Source organism: Lycium ferocissimum, chromosome 10 (genome assembly GCF_029784015.1).
Source record: "Lycium ferocissimum isolate CSIRO_LF1 chromosome 10, AGI_CSIRO_Lferr_CH_V1, whole genome shotgun sequence".
NCBI classification, from domain to species: Eukaryota; Viridiplantae; Streptophyta; class Magnoliopsida; order Solanales; family Solanaceae; genus Lycium; species Lycium ferocissimum.
In genome coordinates, this window is record NC_081351.1 from 41,722,728 (window position 1) to 41,750,012 (window position 27,285).

Consider the following 27,285-nt stretch of genomic DNA (forward strand, 5'->3'; position numbering starts at 1 on the left):
AAAATCGAAGAACTATTTCGCAGAATTTCTTCTTTGAAACAAACGCCACACCACATGAATGAATTCCCAATGCCGATCAGCAGTTCCCACGTTCTTTTACCTCACATTTTATCCATTTTTTATCCATCCCCAAGGTCACTTCTTATCCTAATCAATAGTCTAGCACACTGATCCCAGATGACAGCCAGCTAAGAAACAGGAGACTCTTAACAACGAATTGAGCAAACTAGCAGGATACAAATACCCATTGGTGTGGTCAGACCAAACGGAAAAATTGGTTGTTTGCAGCTATAAAAGGTGATGAATAAAAGGCAGCTATATGATACATGCATAGACACAGTGGAGATGAATTGAGTTGTCTAGCTGTGCATTCTCAAAGTTCCAGTGTTTAGTTGCCAGCTGAGTCCTAAGTTAAGGTGTCTATCCATGTATTATGCCCATATAAAATCTCTCCCCATTGTATACCCTTCAGACATATATATGGTATGGGATCGAAAGTGGAATATTATGACCAAATGCAACATATAAATTTTCAGTCAACAATATGTGATGAAAATTGCATAAAATCCTTGAAACTGTTCTGATGAAAAACAACTTCATTTCTTTCTACATACATGAATGAATTTCAAACGAGGTTGGTGATGGTCTCATTATCAGCAAAAATGATCTCTTCTAACAAAAGAATGTATGAACTGCTAAAATACAACTACTGCACAAGCATTACAAAGAAAATATCTCACGGAAAAGAAATTAACTTATCTACGTCTTGGCCTGGAGAAACTCGGGGAACCAACATGTTGTGATCCCCTAAAATTTCTACTAGGAGAATCCAGAGGTCCTCTAAAAGAGGCATGTGCTGCCTTTGCTGATTCTGGAACAGAATCCAGGGGAATTGATTCCACAAAGCATGCTGTATTGAGTCTAGTCCTCTCAAGTTCAGATTGAAGTAGCTCAGAACTATACTGCTGAGCAAGCACCTGAAAAGTAAGATACAATTGGAATGCAAGTAAGAAAGGTGGAGAGAAACGTCTCAATGACACTGTCTAAACTAGACAATTTGGTGGAAGGCAGCCAGTCAAAGCAGTAAAATTGCAGGGTGGATAGAGGGCAAGTTTTACTCACAATCAGGTCATCTGGTGATACAGTCAGCCCTTGATGCCGGTCATCCACAAATGCATCATCACTTCCACGTGTTGGCCGGCGGCTGTGAGTTGGAGTCTCATTAGACTCAGCAACACACTCCGTTGCTTTCTCTAAGAGCACCCCTTGTAATGTTTTCAGTGACTCCCTTGCTTCATGTGTAAAATACGGATTCAATATGGTCTCGAAGTAATCCAGCTGCACATTTAACCCCACAAAGAATCAGAAAAAATTCCAGATTCAACTTTTGGCTCACTACTGAATGCTGCAAAAATTGTACAGAAATAAGTGTGAACATGAAATCAAAATCTACCTACTTGTTTTAAAACCTGTTGGCCAAATAAAATAGAACCTAAAGCAACCAAAAGCCCTCAAAAAGTAAATGCAAAGCACCAACTTGTATTTTAACTATTATAGCAGAAGTCATCTGACAGCACAAAAGTGTGTCCTAGAAGTGCAAGTTAACTGAACATCGCAAAAGTACAGTGTCCATTTTTGGCCTTAGTATGTTGTTATTAGTTTTCATTATACACTTTATAAGACTCAGTAGACTGCCAATTCACCTCAAGCATAAGTTGGCAAAAGCCATTTGCATCTAATGCTCTAAGATTCTTGTCTAGATTTTCATGGAAAAGACTTAGGAAAGTGTCTATTAGGCCTTCAACAAGAATACCAAGCGTCCTGTCCAGTAGAGGCTTACAACCAGCGAAAACCTGTGAAGAGAAAAATCAGTATTACAAAGAATACCCAAGTAATAAGGAAAATTAAGGATTAACCAGTTCACCAAGAAACTACATTCTTAAAAGGTACAGAAATATAGTTCTAAAGCAACAATATGCCCATAAGACATTCAGGAAATGCTACCTCCGCGTGTACAGCTACTAGAGTGTGTATCAATTCCACAGCAGCATCTCGCACACCCTGCAAGACATAGACGGTCATTTAACATTCAAAGGTTAAAACACACTAAGTTCATGGGAAGCGTCTTTTCTCACCTTAACTGCTGGCGCAGCACCCCATTGTACACCACCATCCAAGAAATAGTTTATAGCCGCTTCTCTAATCAAATTTGTCTGACGAATATACGCCAAAAAATAGAAATTATGGAACCTTTATTTAAGAAATATCAGTATCCTTCAGTTCAATCAATAAAGAATGTACAATAAATATCAAGCGCAAGGCATAAATGTTGCATCTTCCTCTTTTTTTGAGGACATATTTACCACCCCCATGAGGGAGCAACTTATATATCATCTAACTACCTGTCTCCCAATTATATATAATTAAATGGGTATGGGTGGGGGTTAATAGCAACTTATTGGCTATTTGGTCATTGGTATGTCCCTTAATGACACCAGAGTTGTTCCCTTTTCTTTTTTTTTTTTTTTTTTTTTTTAATTACTAAATTTTTTTTGAAACTGGTAAATTTTTAATTACTAAATTTTTTTATCAAGGACAAGTAGGGGAAAACCCATATTCAAGATATACCATAATAGGATAATACAACAAAATCGGTTTTTAACAAAGTTTAGCCAATTTCTACACATGTCAGTACACGTGTGCTCCCTATTACAAAAGAGTCCGCAGAACAAAAGGTAAACATCTTATAACCATTCTTAACCTTATCAGAAAAAGAGGACATTTCTTTTTTGAAAAAACACTTTGATAATTAAAATGAGGAATACTATTGAAATGGGATTGGAACTGCTGTAGAAGAAAATTTGGACAATAAACCTTTTGATTCTGAGAAGGCACGCGAACAAGCTATTTATATGAAAGAACAATGCTTATTACTGTATAACTGATAATATGTGCATTTTGCAACATGTATTGTGCAAATATTACTCATTCAAGAATCTCCAAAGACGTGCCTCAATTTCTCTACACAAAGTTTCGTTTCTCTTCAGATTTTTCCAGGTAAAAGTTGGTATAACAGTTTTACGAAAACGGTAGGCATGAGATGTCTATATGATAGGTGGAGAATGGAAACAATACAACCAGATTGATGGATCTCACACAAAGTAACAGTTCTTGACACATAAGAGACCTGAACTTAGTCATACCTTTGCAAAAGTGTACTGTTCAAGGACCTTCTCTTCAAGCCCAGCAAAAGACATAATCAAATCTCGGATATCACTGTCCTCTTCATCCTTTCCCCTAAATTAGGTATAATAATGACATGATGTTAAACCAATATTTGGCAGTCAAACAAAAGTTGTCTAATCAAGGGAAGGCGGCCTAGGAAATGGTCAATATAGTCTTTACATTTTTCGTTTTTGATATAAGAACAAGAATTTTATGCAAAAAGTGCAAACTAGTAATGCCCAGTAACCAACACTTTTACGCAACTCACCTTGAATCTCATTCTGTGTGATGTTAATATAACAAAATAGATTCCTTAAATCTATCCAGCTTACTTGCTGGATTTTCCAAATTTCTAACATATTTTGGAGCAAGAAACCGTTGAAGTGCTTTTCACTTAATGTGAACGCTAAAGAGAAGAGAGTAATTATGTACCTAGACTGCAGCCAAATTTGTTTGTATTTGCAGTACAATTCACGAGCAAGCTCATCTTTACAATATCCAATATTACTTAGAACCATCAGCAGCTGTAGATGCGGATCAACAATACTTCCTGGCAGGGGTTCAGATGATTTTTCTTCTAGTTCAAGATATCCATTTTGAAAGTACGGACTTTCTCTGTTCGACTTATTCAGGTTAAGCTGACCTCCAATTTGCTCCAGATGACCTAATTATCAGGGTAAACAATTTGTATCACTCCAAAGTCTTTCAGCTACTAAGATGCTAAGGTATAAATTTCATACTTACCAGCAAAATTCAGCAAACAATTCAAGAAGGCTAGTCTAACAGATTCCTGGATTCCTTGAAGCTGCAAGAATAATTCTTCTGACTTCATGGCCTCATTCCGCAAAGACTCAATCATTCTGAAAATGATAAAAGGACAGCTAATGAAAAATGAAAGAACTGAACAAAAGTTGAACACACTGAAACCCTCGCCAAAAATAGCAGACTTATTCTCTGACAGCCTAAAATACACTGTCAACACGGCTTAGGACAAGAAGAGTTCAACTTAGCTTAAAAGAATTATTCGACCTTTTGATAGGTTTCCTTGAAACTTTTAACCAATAGGGAGGAGATGTGCTTGAAGTGAAAGGCAATTGACGTCAATAAGCATTTCATGTTATGATTATCTTTTCTTTTCTTTTCTTTTTTTTTCAATGGTAATATAAAACATGTTACGATTATCTATTGGTAAGGTAAGGTACAACTCAAATGAGATAAAGGGACCCTTACATGGCATGAACATAGATATGACTGTTAGACACTGAGGAAACACAAAATCCGTATATTATTTTCCATTTGATATTGTTTTTTATGCTATGCACACAATCAATTCTAGAGGTAGACAGCAAAAAAGCAGAAAGTTCCAAACTCCGTCCTCCAATGTCCAGACACTTTGAAAGAAAATGACAGGGATACTTTCTTGGACTGCTCATTGACTCCTTGTGTAATTAAGGAAGCGTAGCTCCCTTACATCTTTGCACCTCCTTATCATATAGTGCTGCTACCTTCTATACTTACCAAAAACAGGTCCAGACTGAAACAGGAAATGTGGTGGGACATACAAGCTCCCCATGCAGGTTAACTAAGGAAAAAATAGGAAAAATGTCAAAGCTGTGCCATCCATATGTACTGAAAACAAGATGCTTTTCTAGCAGGATATGGTATTAGGCATGATCTTAGAACCTCTTCGAAGGGGTCCACAACCGGAAAAAAAGGACCACCAAATGCACAAGATTCAGGCAAAATATATTAGTATGGTTCTCAGTAAAGTGTATTACCATTTACCCACTTATTCAAATACCAGAAATGATTATGCCTTTTCTTTTCTTTTCTTTTCTTTTGGGGGATAAAGGTCTGAAATGGATGAGACATTCACCCACATAAGGATATCCACATCCCAGACAAACTAAAATGAGTCAATAGTCAATACCTAAAGCTAAAAATGTAAGGTTCCACCTGTCCTAACAGACATTGGACTTCATGTCCCTCCAACAACAACAAAAGAAACAGTATGATGGCAATACTTACTAGAATGTTCTGACTTTGTTGAAGATAAACACTAGTTCAGCTGGTGATTCACAAAACTCCAAGAGAGTCAGAATTAGATTAAATCATACATAACTCTCTTGAGGAGATAGATTGGAGGTGTTGGAAGAATCAACCTCTTCTTAAGAGATTGCATTCTTCCTAAAAGGGAAGGACTCTTAGGGCCTCGGGATGCTTTTTTAGACCTCATGATCACAGGCTCATCCATCTGTATTCGATCTTTCTATCATTAAGAGCAGGCAATCACACCTCAACTCTATTCTAAAGGATTAGCAATATCCATCTCCCGCGATTTTGTGCCTTCAGATGCTTCCATCTTAGCTTTTTCACATTTCAGTAGGTGACTCCTTTTCTTGCAACATCCATCCTCGCCAGAATTTGAGTAATAGCTAACATGAACACATATACAATCCTTTTCGTTTCTCCTTATACAATACTTTGTTATTCAGGTATATTGTGTTACTCGCAAATTCGTATCCCCTTCCTCATTCCTCAACATATTTCAGAAATTTCCCTTAGCCTCTTCTATTAAGCAAATGTTCCACTTAAATTAAGGGATATACAGAGAATTTAATTACCATCACATTTGAGAAGACCTAGAAAAATCAAGGCCTTGGTACATCAGCTTAACTAACAATGTAATTCTGAAATATGTTAATGTAATTGTTTTGCAAGAATATTTTAAGGAATATTTTGTTCTCTCACACTCATTTGATGAGCTTTTTAGCTACTAAAAACTCCAAGACTTGGTCATAGCTGGAAACATAAGGTTCAAGGAAATAGCACCTTGTCGCAACTAGCCAGTGAATGGTGTACTGGGACAGTGTAGAACCAGTAAATTCTAAAACCTCCTTCAATTTAGTACATAATAAGCGGGTTGCAACCTCTTCTTTCTTTCTTTCTTTCTTTCCTTCTTTCTCTTTTTTCTTTTTTTTCTTTTTCGATGAAGAAAAAAAATAGATGGACTTAGCGAACATGGTATTATATCAGGTTGGGCCAGCAGCTACAACGTAGTAGAGTCCGCTCTGTCAAGATAGACTAACACACAGTCCTCTATGATAGCATGTGGCTAAGTCCATAATTTTTGCCTCCACTTGGATTAAAAGCCCACGTTACTGAGCTCGGCTGGGTTGCAACCTCTATATGGCCGCATCTCTATCTCCTCGAGAGATCCCAGAGAAAGTAGAATTAGTCATCTTCAGCTTAAACTCTTCTTTGTGACATCTATTCTAACTAGCGGAAATTTCCTTTCTATTCAAAAAAGTAAGTTTTATAAATCATTATAACTGTAGCACAGTCTTCCTAAGGTAAGCCAGAGGTACCTTTGGCTAAGATTTAAATTTTTAAATAAAATAAAAGTGGTATATAAATGTAATGAACCTAGACAGAATTTTCAGCATAGAAATTTGGACTTCACATGCAAAGCCACAAATGACCTTTGGTTAAGTGAGTTTTAAGGGCTTATAGCTTCTAAAGGCAACAAGAGTTTAAAAATTCCTTCATCAAGAGAGACAAGTAATGTTTTACAAAGCCGCTCAAAGGCTAAGATAGGTGCAAACTACCACTTACTTACTCTTGCTTAAGTCACGTACTCATTCTAAAGTCTCGCAACTCTAATCTGAATCACTTCCTGGTGTCAAAGCTTATTATCCAATTTTTTGACGAGTAACGTCAAACAATTTTTTAAAAAAATGTAATAATAAATGTCAAAGTATCAATCATGTTACATAATGAGAAAGAACCTAGCTACCGAGGCTGTTCAACTTACTGCCATATGTAGGGGGCTAATTGAAAACTCATCTTACGTACAAATATGTACAGCATGTAACAAACTCTACAACTTACGCATTGATCTGATCCATTGCAGATGTGATAATTGAACGGAAAGCCAAAGGCAGGGAAGAAATGGTATATGGAGATCTATTCCTTTGTAAAATAGATACTGGGACCCACGATTCATCTTTTGATATCTCTTCAAGTGTAGACCGCATCCATGAACAGAGCCTCAATATGTAAACTTTTGACACCTCACATTGAAGTGTTCGCAATGCTGCAACTGTTGTGAAGGAATAAAATCTTTAGATACATCTCACGTACGATAGTTTAAGAAACTCGTAAACTTAAGTACCAGCAATTGAAGGCGCTGATTCTTTCACTTCAAAAGCTTGACATGCTTTGGTTATCTCCTTTATGGCATCACTCATGTATGGGCCAAGAATATTTGATTCTTCAAGATCCCCAAATGCATTCTGGACCTGTGAGTGTAATTTCCATACTCAGATACATAAGGAAAGAAGCAACACAATAATAAGAGACTACAACTCTTTCACCCCGGAAACGTAGAAATCAATTGCAAAGCCTAGTTGCAAATATTTTTCTTGAATATGCCAAAACGAGATTGATAACAGAAAGACTAACTACAATTTGCTACTAATGTTAAAGAATGTGAAAACTTAAAAAGGTACGAAGCTACGAAGACAGAACTTAAAAGAAGAGCTTAAGCAGTTGATACAAGCATACATCGTAAGACTGAGGACCTGTTTGGATTCAAGGGATATCATGCTGTGGGGATAAGAATTTGCTTCCTCACCTAGAAGTTTCTGTTCTTTTGATTAGATCTAACCAACTATCTTTTTAATAATTAATGATATTAGGATTTTGAGTTGCACATTAATTTATGTTTTATCAAAAGGAGAGAGGAGAACAGGGATATTTTCAGGAAAATAATCCACAACATCTCGAACGGCAGGTGGTTATCCTTGCATTTGTGCCTATAACACTATAGAGGTGTACTGCTCGCACTGTGTAGCACTATAGAGGTGTATTGATCACGTTGTGTTTCTTTGATTTTCTTACTTGCAACTTTTCAGTAGGAAGACTTCCGGTCGAACTTTCTATCCTATCCACCCTATGAGTAATTTCTCCCTCAACACAGCTGTGAGAACTAAACTTAATGTCTCAATCTAATTCGACCATATCTTGGCCACATTACAAAGCACAACAGGTCGACTACAACAAAAAATTGTCCACTTCTACCATACGCAAGGAAAGCCAAATTGATAGGTCCCAGGTCCAATGAGAATTGTAATCATAAAGAGATTTGTCACAGTAATTTTACTATTTAAAGAAAGAAAGAATATGGAGTACAATTGGAGCGGTATTCATGATTAGATTTTACACCGTAATCTTACTGTCTTCAAAGAATAAAACCCCTCCCCGGAAAAGAATAAATAGAACCAAAGAAGTATATGCAGCAGGGCTCAATCCTCATTAGTTGAAAAGCAAAAACTTGGAAGTGAGCGTCGAATTCTTTTCTTTTTTGGTAAGGACAAATATGGAATGGAGACAATTTCTATAACAACCATAAATGGAAGACAACTAAGTCCACAACTACTCGAACTAAACATAACCATCTGTACATTACTCTCCTACCATCAAGATTGGACATTTACCTTGGATTCATAAGCTGATATAGTACTGCGCACCATCCCAGCAACTTCATCAAGAGAATGATTTGCGTACTTCCCATCTCCTACTTTTTCTTCACTTTTATTCGCAGAGACATTCACATTTGAATCAGAGGATACTTGAGAAGACTACAGAACCAGAAGAAAGGGCCATTAAATCAAAGCAATTAGCAGACGGAAATAAATAACAAACATTGACAGATGAGACTGCATATTTTATACCATGGTCACCATATATGAGGGCAATGCATTTAGTAAAGGACAATAGATTTACAACCCCCAAAAATGACAAGTGCAAGGTGCAAATTTAGCTGCTTCTTTTTCAAAGACTGAACCAAGCAGAAAACATAAAAAAGCTCTCTGGCCTCATTGAATTTGTAAATTATCAGAAAATGTTTTGTTTATATCCTTGGTTTTGCACCAGCCTACACAAAGTATACTGGGTAGAAACATTCCTTACCTTGGCGAATTTCCCGCTGAAAACTGCAAGAGCCACTCTCCAAAAGGCAGGTACATGATAGATAATTACAGCAGTTAACCTCCTTATATAACTTCCTCTGAGAGCATCAACCTTTTCACCAGTAAATTCCACTTGTTGTGAATCACCCGTCAGATATGTGTTTTCAAGAGAATCAGCGTAATCAGCATCTGACTGATGATCATTTGGGACAAAAATTAGTACATTAGTTTGAAGTCCAGTTAATTATCAACATTTTTACGACAGGCAGTCAAGCTTACAGGATGGTTTAAATCTTGCTGAATTTGCCTCCATTTTGCATCAGATAAAGCTTTTTCACGCATCTCAGTCCGAAAATTTTCCATTCTTGCTTCATGATCCAAAGTGCATTTCTCAAGCAAACCTCGGATTCTGTGGTTCTGTCAAATGGACAACAAAGAGGACATTGCAGAATTACTTCCCATCACAAAATAAGGAAGTATTTACCGTATCATTTACCTCCACTAAGGAAAACAAAGTGCCAAATATCCTATATGCAGAAGAGAGAGGGTTTCACAACCAACCATGGGTATTCTGTTTTTATTGGAATATAGCAATCATAACCCAATCTTTTTCTCTCATAGTACATATGCACGTGCAACCCCCCCCCCCCCTTCCCCCTCAAAAAACCCTAAAAAAATCTTTCTAAAATTAATTAAGTTCTCTGCTGATCAAAGTAATGTACGTGTGACGCTGCAGCATTCACAAAAATAACAAGCATACTACATTAATACTCCCTCCTTCCAACTTTATACAGCATTTTGGGGGATGTTCTAAAATATTCGTCTCCATTCCCCACAAAAATTATTCTATACAGCTTCTTTCTTTTCTTTTTTTTTTTTTTTTTGAGAAGGAATTTTCACAACTTTAAAGAACTAAAATTCTCAACTCCGTATACTATTCTAATTTAAACAGTAATGTCAAATAAACTCTTTATCATTGGTTTAATATTTTCGTCCCCTCTCAATAGTCAATACTCCCTCCATTTCAAAAAGGACGTCACGGTCTATATTTAGTAGTTCTTTAATTCCAACTTCTCACATGACATGTTTAGGACCACAAGATTCAAAGAACATTTTGGTACATTATACGCATCTTTTAGTTAAGACCAGAAGATTCAAAAGTCTAGAAGATTCAAAAGTCTTTCTTAAACTCCATATCCAAGCAAACTAAAACATAAATTGACACGGAGGGAGTAATACAATATATTTTCAGAATTAGCATCTTAAACTCTGCAACAAGTCCAATTTTGCAAGATAAAATGGGACGGAAAGAGTATATAGTCAACAATTGAAAACAAGTTAAAGGAGTTACCTCCTTTCTCTTCCTCATTCATTCTAGCATTTTGAGGAAATCCTATTTATCACAACACAGCAACTGATCTATCTCAAACAACAGGTCTCTCTCTTTTACTCATGTTTAATAATCTCTTCCCCAATCTCTCCATTTCCTAGCTGATCCAGACATACTTTTTAGGTTTCAACTTTTCTCTATGGTCTTCCCTTTTCCAACAACCGTGGTGAATGGGCCAGCTTACGCGTGCCTCGATTAATTCCAAGGGGTACGTGCTACCTCCCACAAGCACAAGTGTCAAGCAACTCTATCCACTAAGGCTTGGACATTTTCTCTATGATCTTTCTTCTGACCAGTCATGAGAAAAGACAAGTTGGCTAAGATCTATTAAGACATTGTGACTAATCCAATGTTTCTGATAGGTGGTAGATTCCATTTCGCTACAATAATGAGTTTTGTTATAATGCCCAACTTTGTTTGAGGGAAAGTAGTGTTGTCTCCTTTTATGTCCTGGGCAATCCTCACGTCATGAGTTATCTTTTGAAATTGAGTACGGCTCAAGGTTAATTTTCTTAACATGTTATCAAGCCAAAATGCATCATTATTTTTGGTTTATCCTACATTAGGCTCCCATGTTATGTCGTCCACACTCCAGATATCCAATGGCTTGGAGGAGTGTTAAAGTCTCACATTGGTCGAGGATATCCGCTATTGTCTCCTCATGTGGTCTTGGCAATGCTCACCTATTGAACTAACTTATCAGGTGGAGTTAGGTTCAGTCCATGTTTTTTCACATGGTATCAAAGCCAAGCTCATCCTTATTCTTGGTTTACTTAATGTTAGCCCTGCGTATTATATTTGTGCATGCTCCAGATGTCTAAGCCCAAGGGGACGAGTGTTAGGTTAAGAAAACAGATATTGGCCCTAACTAACCCCAAAAGCTAACTCATGCGGCGAGGATTCTCCAAGGCTATCTAAGGGGATAACCACCTATTCTATCCCTTCGCATGCCCGAACCTAGACATCTAGAGTGTGCAAAGGACGGGTGTTAGGTTAAGAAAATGAGCATTGGTCCCAACGCAACCCCAAAAGCTAGCTCATTGCGTGCGGATTGTCCAAGACTGGGGACAACCACCTATCCCATCAACCAATATTGGACATCCTAGCACCTCCCCCTCCCCTCACAGATTGGCCTAGACATCTAGAACATAGAAAATATAACATGGAGGCCTAACACTGAGCAAACAAAGAATATGGATAGGTCTGACTCTAATACCATGTAAAGAAAATGAAACTTGACCCAACTAGACACCAAGCTAGCTAAGACCATATAAGAAGGCAGCAGTTGGCACCTTCTGCGATTCTAACAATCTCATTTTGCACAACCAAGATTGGACATCTGGAACGTGGATTACATACCATAAGGACAAAACGTCGTATAAACCAAGGACATGGATGGGCTTGGATCTTATACCATCTTAAGAAAATAGACCTTCAGCCTAACTCAATCAAAAACACTTGCTTTTTTTTTTTTTTTATATCAGAAAAATCCCGAGGACTAGTGGCACACAGATCAAAATTAGGTAGATAATGAGCCCACACTTTTACCCTTCTCCACTTAAATATCAAGTTTTTACCCGCTGTAGAATTCGAACTCGTGACGTTTGCCGAACCCACACATCACAATATTACGACCTTACTAGTAGACTAAAGCCCCGGGGTCCAATGCGAAAAATTTGCTTATGAGGTAAGAATTGTCCAAAACCACCTAGAGAGACAACTCATATCCTCGATCAATCAACATGGACTCTAATATACTGGCATTCTCTTCCAACTCCATATCCTAACTCAGGGCAAACTATCTCTAGATGGCAAAGTGAAAAGTCAAATTGATTTGCACATCCCTCTATTCCAATAGAAAACGTTAGCCTTCATCCATGAGATCGGGGTATCACTACCAGTAGGGGCCCGCTTCCATAATAATAGGTTTAATCAGAAGTTTAGGAGACATCAAACTGAGAGTTCAATCAACGGATGGAACATATAAACTCATAGTGGAATTGACGGTTGGTATAAAACAACTCATGAAGTAATTTCAAAAAAAAAAAAACTCATGAAGTAGTATTGTATCAAGTCAATTTGTCGATCTTTTTTTTCTATTGTTAGTGTCATTAGGTTTTATGTTTAATTAAAAAAAAAAAAACTACGAACAAAAATAGGAACAGTTGATTGGACCTTAGAGTCCTCACCTGTATATTCAGATAGTGCCATACAGGATCTGATTCGGGTTCCAACTCCAACAGAAGTCTCACATTATTTTCAAGCTGCATGAAGCATTAAAAGTCAAATATGAGTAACAAATATTTATAGGAAAATATTTTAAATTCTGCGCAGAATGATACAGAATGATGTGAGTCAGTAAGAAGTATTTACAGTATTTACAGAATGATAGTCAGCAAGAAGAATTTATACGACAATATTTTAAAGAAACTCGTATGCGGCAGTTATGCAGAACATATCATCCCATTTATTAATATGTGATCTCCATTTATCCCAAAAATAGGTAGCCCAAATGGATATGAGATAAGTAGTCAAATAGAACGGCTTCAATACTGACTGGTTACCAAAACAGAAGTGGATATCTGATAGAAAGAGGAGGGGAAGCAAAGCCAGTTGAAAGGTCCAAGGACTATTCCCAAATCTACATATTGAAAGCTCAGGATACAATTTCACATTTTCAAGTATAGCAGGAGAAGAGTTTTGAGATCTTTAGCCTTTCAACAATCCAAGTGTATACAGCATTAAAGAGCAGTCCTGGTGGACTTTTAGAGAACCACACAGTCTACAGTAATCTCCCACTCACGCACAGGTCATAATCCTTTTGACTTTTTAATGTTGGTAACTATAACTTACATTTGTAAGATCAATCTGAGGATCTTCCATAGACTTGTAAAGCTTGCCTTTAAACTCTTGCATAACTCTTTCAACCTCCTCAAGTACACGCTTCAAAATTCCAACCTGAAGAAAGACAAAGAAATGCAAACAAGTACTCAATTCAGGTCAGAAACTAACCAAAAAAGGTCAAGCATCAGTCAATTATTGACCCAAACATGTCATGGAGCATATCACTATGTCAAATGGCACATGACTACAATTAAATCAAAACTACGCCATGAAAGCGTGGAACGCTGTCAGTTTTAATCAGCTTGACTAATCAGAACACAGTCATAAGCAGAGGATGTCTAAAGCACCTAAAATCAACAACAACAACAACAAACATACCCAATGTGATCCCACAGTAGGATCTGGGGAGGGTGGTGCGCACGCAGCCTTAGCCCTACCTTGTGAAGGTAGAGAGGCTGTTTCCGATAGACCCTCAGCTCAAGAAAAAGCACCTAAAATACTTTTCCTAATAATTAAATATAAGGTGTCATTAATAAGGCATCAAGGATGCCATCGCACCTCTACATTAAATAAGTCATTAGGAAAAAAGCAAAATCTCTATTGCATAAATACAAGAAGCTTCTGCAAAGCATTCCCAAACCACAATATATGATAGGATCCGAGCTTAATCAATTACTGGTAGCCCAAAGTACAACGACAATTAAGGGCCTGTTTGGAAAGCCACCTGGTAATTGGAATTGGTGTAATTACTACGGTAGTAATTACACAACCTAGCAATTACACAGTAGTGTAATTACAACGACCTGTTTGTTTGTCATAATGTAATTACAGTATAATTACAAGCGTGGTGTTTGGTTGCACAAGTGTAATTACACAGTTAGTTTAATTTAAAAATAAAATTTTTAATTATAAAATATTTTTAAAAAAATTCCTTTATAAATGATATTAAATTAGTTATTTAATAACACATTGTTTCTTGAAAATATATTAATTAATAATCATATATTTGTAACTAATATTGTAAAAAATAATTGATATATAGTTTTCAAATTAATAATATTTAATTTTAATTAATTATAAAACTTAAAAGAAGACTTTTTTTGTGAGAACATCATGGATTGGATATTTGACAAAAAAATATAAATATAATGCCATAACATTATTCAAATGTTTGGCACAAAAAATCCATCAAATGTAAGTGAAAAATTAAACAAAATGCAATGTCAAAGCAAATAACTTAAAATTGAAAATATAACCTAAATTCAAAATCCAAAAGAAAAAATTTAACATAATACTCTTATATCAAATTCCAACATTACATAAGTAAGTTCCAACGTAACTTAAGTAAATAATTCAAACGAAAGGGAAAATATAAGTCTATAACCTCATTGACAACAAAATTCTACTTTAATAACGTCACTCGTTATATGCCAAGTTTGTCAATAACTCATTCTTTCCAACATTAAGAGGTATAGTTTCAAAAATTAGAATAATAACACGGTTATGCTAAATGAATAAAATAAAAAATTAAAAAATATGAGCAATTATATGAAACCACAAGAAGTAAAGGTTGGGAATGAGAAAAAAAGGAAATGAAAAATAAATAATATCAAAAGAAAAATATATTTTAAAAAATAAAAATAATTAAAAAGTAAAAAATAAAAAAGAAATTAAAATATAGAAATAATAAATAAATTTAAAATCAAAATAAATTAAAAATAAAAAGAAATTAAAATAAACAAAAAAGAAACAAACTAAAAAGTAACGCTGTAATTACAAGGTGTAATTACACCCAATTCTCAACCCCCACGAGAATTGAAGAGTGTAATTACATCCTCTCAATTACACTAAATTCCCACCTAACTGTGTAATTATTTGGTCAAACAAACAGGTCAAACTGTATAATTACACCCAATTCCAATTACTTGGGTGGCTTTCCAAACAGGCCCTAAACCAACTCACAAGTCCAGGAAATATAAAGGCTAACACAGAGAGACATGCGTACAAATAAACACATTAAACTCTACATACCATTCTCATGTGGAGGGTAATGCATACAACACAAAGCATATGTTAAATTTACAGCATTAACTAGATAATCCGTACATGAGAAGGAAGAACGATTGACTTTGCTTTCCTGTACTCCCTGACTGCCAGATCATATTCACCAGTACTAATGCTATGACGAATCGTGCTGGGCAAGTTAAATAATGTTCGGAACCTCTGCAGCATTCCTTGAACAGATCTTATCTTCTCAGCTTGAGCCTACACAGTAATGTTACACTCACAGAAGTTTTAAAAAGAAAACAATAAAAGTAAAGAACCAAACTCACAGATTCAAATTTTGATACAAGTATTCATAAAATATAAAGAACTGCACTCTACCTACTTGTCTTTCAAATAGCGGCCCAAAAGCACGATTAGCAATTGAACTGACTCCTTCGACACAATTAAATAAGTGAGAGGTTCCAGAACCTTCAGGGTCTTCCTCAATCCGTCTTAACTTTGATTCAATATCTACAACAAAAACATTGCCGGCAAACTAAAACTTCCTATCATAAATGAAGGTAACACCAAAATAGCATGTCCTACCAAACACGTAGCTCACCATCAATTGTTGTTTTGCAGGATACAAAGCAATCAAAATTTTCTTTAACCAACTGTTTTTTCTGCAGGGTACGTCCTTTAAGATCAGTCTTCACAGCAAGAGCACCTGATTCTAACTCTGATGCGCTAGTGTCTTGGTGAATTCGAGAGAGAAACAACTTCGGGTCAAATTTCTCAGAGAAGTAATTCAACCTCTCTGCAAGATTAGACACAAACTTGTCAGAAAACTGGTGCAGAAAAATAGGAAAGGAATAGGTGACACAGACTGAACATTCCATTAAATATAACCAATAAGAGTAGAGACAAATATATGCCCCCGGGGCTTTGATCTAGTGGTAAGAGGCTAAGAGCACAGCGCGCTATGTGTGGGTTAGACGTACATCACAGGTTTGAACCCCACCATAGACAAAAGCCTAGTATTTAATCAAGGGTAAAGGGACGGGCCCATCATCCACTGAGTTTTGAACCCTGCACCACCTGTCGGGGATTTCTCGGTTATCTTTCCAATAGATTGAGTTTTAACGCTCTTTCAAAGTGGTGTTTAATTAGACAGCCCATCAGGTGTTTGTTTCCCGGGGGGGGGGGGGGTTCTCTCGGTGATTAAAAAAAAAAAAAAAAAAAAAAAGAGTAGAGAGAAAAATATACTACACATTCTTCTTTTCCCGATAAACATATTGCACTAATTTATGTCTGCACTTTCCCGTGGACACAACCAGACCCCATCATCTATCGGCTACTTAGAGTGAAAGTTTATCACTATAAACTATAAAATAAAAAACGAGTCGCAACCTGATAACTCTTTTCAAAACATCCTACAATTAGCCTTATAGTGATGGTAGGTTCCCCATGTACCATTACAAATGTTATTCTCGAAAAGTTACCATGTGAGAATTAGGTAACTGATAAACTTAACGTTACATTATGGACCCTTTCTTTAGTAAATACCAAAACAGAGAAGGCCAATTTTGAGCAATGTCCAAAACAAATTTATACATCAGTGCGTCAAGCAACTAAGGCCGCATATTATACTCATTAGTAGGAAAAAGCCCAATGCTGCAGTCACCATTTACTCTTTAAGCTTGTCTAAGTGGTCAATCTTCATATTTACCACCGCATCTACACCTACACTTAACAGCAATGACTTTGAAGGGGCTCACCAAAATTCTTTCTCCCCTTTTCCCAGGTAGGTCTGACACAAATATGGTCCGAGGAAAATAATGAACAAGGAGAAACAAGGCAGCCTAATAAATTGGTGACAGAAGTAAATACCACGAACTTTGGGATCTAAATGATCTCTGTCGCCTATGGATGGGGAACTTGATAAGTTCTCACTGATTAATCTTAATGTTCTGTTGTCAACTATCCTGTCAATAAGAAAACAGCATCCCAATTAGCACAAGCATCAAGAGAAACCAGTCTGCGAAGCCAGATTTTAAGCAAGAGCATAAGTACCCCAATTTTAGAGGATCGACGCATTCCATGCCACGAGGAAAAGACTGCAAATTATTAAGAGCCTTTTTTGGCACTGCTGTCTTCTCCTGCTCAGGCTTTTGAATGGTTGCAACCACTCTTGCCTCCCTCATCTCACGGACCCTGCGTCTTAGCTGCAAGATTTTCAATATATGAATCTCTTTATTTAAAGCATGTTTAATAATCAATTAACATGCAGAAAGGGAAATACCACTACAGCCTCTGATTTATAACAAATTAACCAATAAAATAAAATACGCATAGCTCCTTATGATTATGTTTCATTAAGTTAAGTAATTTTACATAGAGCTGCATATTGATATGACAAGACCAGAAGAACAAAGACTAATTCCCCTATATGAACAATCCAAGTATATGTGAATTCCTAGCATTATTCGGAAGCAAAGCGGGCAATAATAGAGAAAACAGACATGTAAAAGGAACATCACTATATTTGGTAAGCAACTGTAGTGCAACAGACATGTACAAATAGGTTATCCATTGAAGCAATCTTTTTGATTGTTTGTTTAGATGATTGTTAGATATTGCATAGTATCGTATTGTTATTTAACAAAAACAATGTTGTTACTTAAATTTTTTGTATCATATCTTCCAATCCATAGTTATGTAACGACAAAAAGTCTCATTTTATGTAACGACCAATTTGGTGTGGTCTTATCATCACTTCATTTTATTTTTTTTTCTCATTTTGCCTTTGATTATTATTTAATAATCTTATTTTATCTTTCACCCGACATTTTGTATAATAACTTTAATCCATACCCTATTTTTCTTCTATTATATGGTAAGTTTATTCTTCAAATCACTAATATGCGGCATTATGTAACGACAGAAAACGACGTAATCTATCCAAACCTTATATTTATCAAAACAATACAATACTATACTATGCAATATGATACGTTATGAAACAATATGTAACAACCACCCAAACAAGCTGTTAAAACAGAGTTACTAATAAGTTAGGCCTTTGCGTCGCTTAGGCAATGCTTCAGTGCAAGCACTAATGCACTAAAGTATGCACCTTTTTACCAGTTGATATGTTAATTGTTAACGAAGCATCAAGAGTAGTCAGTACTGAAAATACCCTGGCAATATCTTCAGGAAATCTAGGAGGACATGCTCAACATATACTATCAACCATCAGTAACAATGAATCCACATATATAGAAGCAGCTACTACTACATCAACCATCAGTAACAACAATTAGAGCTGCATATATATAGAAGCAGATAGTATTACTAGTACTAATAGTGTTACCTCAGATTCATCAACACGTTTCCAGGAATCAGGTTCACCACCATCCCACAATCCACCATCATCCTCAACTCTACCTCCCGCCCGGTTATTTCTCGACCCGAACCCGCTTCGATTATCCTTTGACGAAGAATCCTCATCACCAGATGATATACTCAACATCTCGATTTCCGAGTCATCATCATCTTCAACAGATTTCTTTTGCTTATTATTACTACTCTTCTGCATCGCACCGGCAATACTAGGGTTTTTTCTAGCACTGCTACCGGTTTTCAAGTTCGGCTGTGAAGGCGGTTGAACGAAGTTGCGAACCGGTTTAGAAGGTTGTTGAACCGGTTTAGAGTAATTGATGTTGCGTTGTGACTGTTCCTGTAATGCGATCTGTAAGAGTTCGTCTTCGTCCTCACTCTCGCTTATTGACATTTTGGAGATTTATATTTATTTATTTATAGTTTTGAAGATTATTAATTAAACTACTACTATTCTAGGGGAAAATTAAATGGGAAATTTGTTGATATTTTTGGGATCTGTGGGGATTGTGATTGTGATGATTAGTTTATTTTCTTTTGGTTGGTGATTAATACAAGAGTGAAATGTACAGGGGAAGTGGGGAAGACCGGAAGAAGGAGGGTATAAGGATAGAGAATCGTGTGTTTTAGTAATATTGTTGGAACTTTTACAACTTTGTTTCTTTGATTGCCACGTCATATTTTCGAAAATTCGGCTCATTCATCTACGGGTGAAATTGCTATACTTGGTAATCAATAATGTCTCTCATCTTTTCTCTTCTAGTTTAGGATTTAGGAATATTTTTATTTTGGTGATAGTATAACGAACGTCTCTCCTAAAAGTTTATTTTGTCAAAGATTATTTAGAGTAAATAAATTTCATTTAGTTTAAAAGTATCTGAAGTCTATTGTTTTACAAGTTTCAAGCACATGCCTCGCGTGTATATCGCATGTTAAACTTTTAATTGCATATACATTCTGAAATTTTATTTAAAAATCTTTGAAAAAATAACAATACCAGTTTTTTGCCCAAACTAAAGTACTACTTACTTTACATGATACAAAGACCACAAAGCAACAGCTCATTTATTAGTCTCTGACCAAATTACCGTTCATGGAATCAATATCTTATTTAGTCTTCCCTTTGAATATTCCGTGTGATGATATTTCATATCTGAACCTCTCCAATTCCCTTTTACATTCACATTATATTTCAAAATGATTTTACCAATTTTTATGGATATTTTTTTTGACCCTCCATGGGAGCTTCCACTTTTTTGCTCCTTTGGTGACTCGAACCTATAATTTTTAGGCAGAGGCTAATCCAACCTTGTCGGCTGGGGTTCAACCCCTAACTTTTGGCACGAAAGATAAATTTATGTGTAAAAATTTATTAAAATTGTAATAAATAGTAGATATGAACTCATTATTTTAAAAATATAATGTGTCAATGCTAAAAAATTTAACATTTAACCCATAAAATTTAAATCTTAGATCCACCTCTGCCTTTAGGGTTGGAGGTGGAAGGTGCTTAGTACCTGAGAAACTCCACTTGTCTTTCATGAATATTCTTAATTCAACGCAAAGCATAATTTTTTTATGTTCAGAAATGGTAATTTGTATGTTTAACTGTAGGGATCTTAGTAGCTCCGTTGGTAACTAAACTTTCACCTTGATGAGAGTTTGAATTCTATCAGAAGCGGATCTAGGATTTAAATTCTAGAGGTTCAACATCTTAAATTTTTAGCACTAAACCACTGTATTTTTAAAATTATGGATTCATGTCTACTATTTATTGTAATTTTAATAAATTTTTACACATAAATTTATATCCCGCATCGAAAGTTTGGGTTCAACCCCAAATTATAGTGCTTCATCCGCCTCTGAATCCCGTAATCCCCTTCCCATAATAAAAAAAAGTATGTTTTAAGTCAGATTTTCCGCCATAATTAGATCACTACAATGAGGTTAAGATACAAAATATATCATTTTTCAGTCTTTAAGTTCAATTGGTATCTGCCTTCAAATTTCATGTCCACATGCTCACTAGCAAAATAGCAAAGCCGAACAATCCCCCACAATATTCTAATTATGGTTTGGTCTTCACTTTTTCAGCCTTCTCTTCCATCTCAAATTTGGATTGAGGCGCAAACTTTGGGTGGAATATTTATATTATGTACAGTGGCGGAGCCAGATTTTTCGCTGAGGGGTTCAAAATATAAAAAAGTAAACATATGAAGAAGCCTAAGGGGGTTCAACATCTACTATATATACATAAAAAATAATTTTAACCTTGTAAAAACAGTGTTTTTTTTCCACCGAGGGGGTTCGGATGAACACCCTCGGCATAGTGTGGCTCCGCCACTGATTATGTAGAATAACTTCACTCTCAATAACTACATACAAGTCTATAGAACATAAAAAGGCGGGATGCCCGTGACGTGTACGTGTCGGATGAACCAAATCCTCATTGAATTTTATTTTACTAAACATTACGATCAATCTTTTAGTAAATGTGACTTTTAAACTAAATTTTAATTGTTGGAAAAAAGTTAATTTCCAACAGATATCTGGCAAGCCAATCATGTATAATCATAATTTGTATTTGGTTGTTCCTGTTTTCATAAGCTTCATGATTATGCACCACATAAGTGAAGTCTTTGGTGGTCTAGACATTGAACTTTGTTTTTTATTTTTTCGGGTAATCCTTCCAACTATAAAGGTTCTAAATGTTTTTATCTTCAGGAGGATATGGTTTATATTTCTCTACATGTTAATTTCCACCACTTGATGGCTTACTACTTGCATGAAACTTTAGACTATTAAACAATTTATTAAAAGGTGCTCTTTAGTCTGAACAAATATTTTGAATAGAATGAAGGGCAAATATACCCTTTTTGCTACCGTTAAAAAAGTGGTGTATGTATACCCCTGTCGTTATAAAATTGTGCAAATATATCTTTTTTGCCTATAGAATTTTTCGTAAAAATCATTTAGTTTATTTTTTAAATAAAAAAAAAAAGTCACGTGGCTTTAAAAAAAGTCTACCCATTTTCTTTAGTAAACATATTTTTCTAAAGGCACATGGTAATTTTTTTTTTTTGTTGGGTCGGATCTGGTTCGTTTAAAAAAATGGGTAGACTTATTTTTTTTAAATCACAGAGATACTTTTTTAAAAGAACCAGACCCGACCCACCAGGAAAAAAATTTACCATGTGGCTTTAGAAAAATATGTCTACTGAAAAAAAAATGGGTTGACTTTGGGATTTTTTTTTAAAATAAAAAAAAAAAAGTTAAATGATTTTTTTTTTAAAAATTCCTTCGGGGAAAAGGGTATATTTGCACCATTTGTGTAACGGCAGGGGTATATTGCACCATTTCGTAACGGCAGAGGTATATATGCACCACTTTTTTAACGAAGAGTATATCTGCTTTAAATCGCAAAGTTGAGAGGTATATTTGCACCTTTGCCTAGAATGAATTATGATCCTTGAAAGAGGAAATGAGCACTTATTCCGGTCCTCTGACCTAGAAATTTTGTTTAATTGGAGCTTCAAATTTTTCTTTACGATCTTTCAGTTTCATTTTAAAGAATATTCAGAGCAAGTAAACTAGTAATAGATGTTAATCAACAACCTATGAAAGAAAACAATGCTATGAAAACCAGAAATCATCCCGCAGGAAAATACAGCTAGAATCTAAAGGGATGATATTACAAAAGAACTTTGGTTTAAAGGAGATATATGTGAACAATAGTAAGGCATCACTTCTCTATTCAACCTTTTATTGTTAATGAGAAGTACATACATTGAGAAAAAAAATTAGAACAAGGCAGTAATGTGCACGTATTATCGTGTCACAGTAGCTATTGTGAACTATAACCAGCAACTTGCTCTAATTTGAGAAATAAGTTATCTGCACCAGCAAGAGTAGTGAAGTGATTACGTGGTATATACACATCCATCAGTTTTTCTCTTCAGCAGCGTAGAGATTTTTGATCTCCTCAACGTCATCATAACTACCAAGGAATATAGGAGCACGTTCGTGTATCTTCTCTGGAACTAGGTCAAGTGCCTGCATAATAACATTATTATGAGTGTCAAACTATAATTGTAAAACAAAATTTTTAGAAAGTTATTGCTAAGGAAATCGTACACGCTGCTTCCCAGTAAATGCTTGCCCTCCTGCTTGTTCCATCAGAAATGACATGGGAAATACTTCATAGAGAACCCTGTTTCATATAATTCATTTGCAAAGCTTTCAGAAAGTTATTCCTGAGGAAATACTTCAGTAACTCCGAAGATGTGCATAACTTACCTCAGCTTCCCGTTGGGGCTTTTCTTATCTCCGGGGTACAAGAAGATACCTCCATAGAGTAATGTACGATGCACATCAGCAACCATGCTGCAAATTAGAGTCCAGATTCATCTAAGTTGATTAACAATATGTTCATTCACATTCTATACAGCATTAACGAATCCAAAAACATGGGCAGATCATTTAAAGAAAATTATGCATTTCATCATGCTACAAGCATGACTCTAAGGCTCAATATCGCTTTACAATAATCCATTTAAATTTTGCACATAACGGTCAAGATTGAAGGGATTCGTTTGATAAGAAATCCAAAAAAAAATCTCCATTTAACCCTGTCTGCAGATGTAATATGAACCTTTAACATTTGAATATTACAACCACAGTTGGCTTATAGAGTCGTCAAGTAATGATTCCTAAAACTCTAGTTATCAGTTAAGTAAAAATGTATAGGATGCTTGATATCCTCAATTGCCCAATGTCCAAAAGAATAATAAATACAGATCCAAAATCACATGTTTACTCTGTGGAGCTCATCTTCAACAGATTTATACATATGTAGAGTGTTTCAACTTTACAGCAAATTTCAAATTGCGTCATGCATATAACATTGCTGCCTAGTATGTCAAGAAACAGAAAATCCGGCATGATTATAAATGGATTTAGATTATAGGTAGGTGAATTGGATCATACAAGACGCCGCAACAACATAAACTGAGCAATCTAAGCATCTATAGAAATGTCAATTACCTTCCAATATATCTCAAAGATTTTGGTGAAGAACCATCTGTGGGGTACTTGCAGCTCTGCACATATCTGAAATTAAAATAATGGTAGGACATCATGAACAAGGGAAACAACCTTAGTAGGTATTGCTTTCTAATAAGCGTCTAACGTACTTGGATGTTGGCCCATCCCAGTTCTTGGCATTTCCTTCATTTACTGAGTAGATCTTCCCTTTCTTAGGAATCTGCAAGTAAAAGCAAAACGAAAATCATGTTAACCAGAAATCTGATAGGAAATATGCCAAAGAAGTTGCCCAAAAAAGAAATCAAATAGGAAAAGCGTTGTTGGTATTTGAAGAGGTAAAATTTAAAAAATTCAGATAAGCTCCACAATCTATAATGCAAAACAATGTGGCGAAAAACTAGATGTTTGACTTGAATCTGAGGTAAACGCAGAGCTCAAAAAGGACACAGTGCACCAGAAATGCTAAAGCAATCTTATGTTAGTACCATTTGTATTACTAACTAACGGCACTGAAAGCTGATTAGGTGTAGTTCAAAAACCATTCAAGTATTCAGCAACCCCAGAGAAGCCAGTAGACTATTTAAAACACATTTAAGATTAACAAAGATTTAAGATATCTTGATAGCATTCCTAAACTTGTCTAAAAATTGATTAGGACATTTTTCCATCCAAATTATGTCCTTTCTGAACAATATCAACTTTAATCTTGAGTACTGAAGACATGATCAAGACTTTCAAGATTAAGAGTCAACAAGAAGTTTTATGTTATTCATAAATCTAAGGAGCTTAGGAACAGTGATACCTTGATGTCAGGATGAGTTAGGATGAACTCGCCAAGAGAGGGATCAAGAGTAAAACCATTAACTCCAGATCCAGTGCTCAAAACTAGCTGCAAATAACGGATCTCGGAAAATATTATTACTTGTATTTCAAACTCATCATTGTCTTAAAAGAATTAAGATCAGAATATTAATTTGATCAAAAGAATTAAGATCAGAATATTAATTTGAGGTATATTAAACTTAAATGTGAGCCCCATACCGTACAAGAACTTCCATACATGCAATAACCAGCAGCTAACATGTTCTTCCCAGGTTGCAAGACATCATCTAGTGTTGGTTCCTGACCGTCTTTGATCATATAAATCCCAAAGATCTAGATAAATGAGATGTATTATTCATTGTGACATGAAAAAGGATATAGTAGTCGCTAGCCAGTAAGAACAATAAAAATATTGCTCAAACTACAACCATACCGTTCCAATCGAAACACCACAATCGATGTTCGAGGACCCATCCAGAGGATCAAAAACTACGCAGTATCTGTCGTTAAATTGCATTAACAGATTAGCTCTCAAAACATAATGACAAATGTCAAACTACAGAGAAAGATAGCACGTACTTTCCACGATTAGCTGGCTCCACAAATGTGGCCTCCTCGTCTTCTTCAGAAACAAGAATGCTCTACATAATTTGACATCTTTTAGATTAATATCACTATGTATTTCGAAGAGTGTAGCAATAAAATGAGTGTCTCTTGTCTTACTGTTCGGCCACTGCTAACCAGAGCCTTGATAAATACTTCATTTGAGAGCACATCCAGTTTCTTTTGATCTTCTCCCTACAATTAGAAATCAATAACACAGTAATTCCAAGGTTGAAACGGATTGAATGCTTTAACACTATAAGGGAAACATCTGAATGAACTTGCCTGAACATTAGTCTCACCAGCAAGTCCAAGGAGTTTGGCCAGACCTGCCTGGAAAGATGTATCGACATGTAAATACATCAATATAGGAGTAAAGGGGGGAAAAAAAACAAGGCAGAGTATATGTGCACTAACAAAAAAAGATTCATTTTAGTGAAGCTTTCTCTGCCTTCTACATTTTGGTAACAATGAAAAATTGGTTAGAAACAGCTACTGAGCTCTATACATCAGTTACTGCAGTCAACTTAGTTTCTTGCACTATGACTTCGTTAATCTGTTTTCCCTGCTGAAATTAATACTCCAGAGAGAAGGGAGGAGGAAGATTTGATATTCCTCCACTAAATTGGGTCCTAAAAGACAAATAAATGAACCACAAAAAAGCTTAGGCTTTTCAGAATGGAGTTGATGCATATTTCCAAATTGTGTAACCAGAAATTCCAGTTCAAACTGCAGAAACAAGTTAGACTCTTCTCATTTTTGTATTAATGCCCCAGTGGAGTCAACCTGATGTATGATAATATAGCTGTTCTTGTCAAAGACATCGACTGAACCTGAAAAATCAGGTAACCATGAATGGATGATAACCAAAATTAATCGGGGTAATTCCTTAGATGGTCATTTCAAGTCATGCAAATAACCTACTAAAGTCACCTATGTTTTCTTTTATCACCAAAATCATCAAACTGTAGCTTTTTTACTCAAATAAATAAAAGGCACCACAAAAGCCAACGTTGGCATGTCATATTAAAACCCATTTTTTAATGATAAGACTCATTTAACCCATCCCTTATTCTTTCTACCTGGGACCTGAGTCATAAAAAAGAAAAACAAAAGCGCTAATTTTTTATTGATAACTATAATATTTGGACCAGGTTGTATACACCTCAACTAACGGTTACATGTTAAGTACTCCCACCAATGCGGAATGGGGCCTGATAACTCTGTCCACCAAAGCTTAAACAAATGGGAAGAAATCACCAGGGCTTTTGCCCTCCCCATTTGAACTTAAAACCTCATAATTCTCCCCCCGCTTGATTGACTACTAGGCACCACCTTTTTCAACCAATTGATTGAGAAACATGCAGAAGCGCCACCGTTTTCAACTACCACCCCAGAACCACACACACATGAAAACAAACACCATATACACTCCGAAAGAAAACCACCACCTTTCTCAACAACCATGCCAAAACCACACAAACAGATAAACCTAATCAACCACCCCCAAAAGAACACACATAAAGAAAATGTATTCATACACTACAAATAAGACACACACAAAAAAAAAGAGTACCTTGTTAACACACAGTACAGACGAGAGAGAGCATCCAAGAACAATGTGACTGAGCAAAATACTGAAATCACCACGAGATTCAGGGTATTTAGTCTGTTCATTCAACACAAACCTCGTTATGGTCATCAAATCAGTCCGGTATGTATCCGCCGCATGATCCATCGCTCTTCTTGATTTTCCGGCAACTATATTGATACTAGTATTAGTTATATATTTCTTTCTTGAAACTTGGGCACGTTACTCAATGCTGGTATATTACTTATACGTAACTGAAGGTAATCTTTAAGTAAAAAAGGAGAAAGAGATGGGGCTATATCTGATCTGATGTCAGAGGAAGTTTAGGATGACACGTGGAAAGCAGAGAGTGATGCATGCAATCAGTGGTTGGCACTAAGATAATGCGATCCAAATTGTCTTTTGGCTAA

At 35.8% G+C, this 27,285-nt stretch overlaps 2 protein-coding genes across 2 annotated transcripts; both read right to left on the reverse strand.

Annotated features, from left to right (window-relative positions):
• Window positions 1-529: 529 nt before the first annotated feature.
• LOC132033904 (exocyst complex component SEC5A-like) lies at window positions 530-19,372 on the reverse strand. Its single transcript, XM_059424051.1, has 21 exons — window positions 18,791-19,372; window positions 17,491-17,642; window positions 17,308-17,402; window positions 16,040-16,234; window positions 15,821-15,948; window positions 15,538-15,696; window positions 13,441-13,545; window positions 12,777-12,851; window positions 9,477-9,614; window positions 9,199-9,390; window positions 8,724-8,867; window positions 7,400-7,526; window positions 7,117-7,327; window positions 3,970-4,085; window positions 3,658-3,889; window positions 3,204-3,297; window positions 2,136-2,213; window positions 2,005-2,061; window positions 1,704-1,853; window positions 1,123-1,338; window positions 530-977 (listed from the first exon to the last, which is right to left on the reverse strand). Exons 1-21 carry the CDS (start codon window positions 19,208-19,210, stop codon window positions 756-758), a joined length of 3,306 nt encoding a protein of 1,101 aa, XP_059280034.1. The 5' UTR covers window positions 19,211-19,372; the 3' UTR covers window positions 530-755.
• A 3,083-nt stretch (window positions 19,373-22,455) lies between these two features.
• LOC132033906 (fructose-1,6-bisphosphatase, cytosolic-like) lies at window positions 22,456-27,275 on the reverse strand. The gene is made up of 12 exons (XM_059424052.1): window positions 26,861-27,275; window positions 25,570-25,617; window positions 25,405-25,479; window positions 25,261-25,322; window positions 25,115-25,181; window positions 24,901-25,014; window positions 24,662-24,748; window positions 24,009-24,079; window positions 23,860-23,925; window positions 23,113-23,199; window positions 22,951-23,026; window positions 22,456-22,869 (listed from the first exon to the last, which is right to left on the reverse strand). Exons 1-12 carry the CDS (start codon window positions 27,020-27,022, stop codon window positions 22,759-22,761), a joined length of 1,026 nt encoding a protein of 341 aa, XP_059280035.1. The 5' UTR covers window positions 27,023-27,275; the 3' UTR covers window positions 22,456-22,758.
• Between the last annotated feature and the right edge of the window lie 10 nt (window positions 27,276-27,285).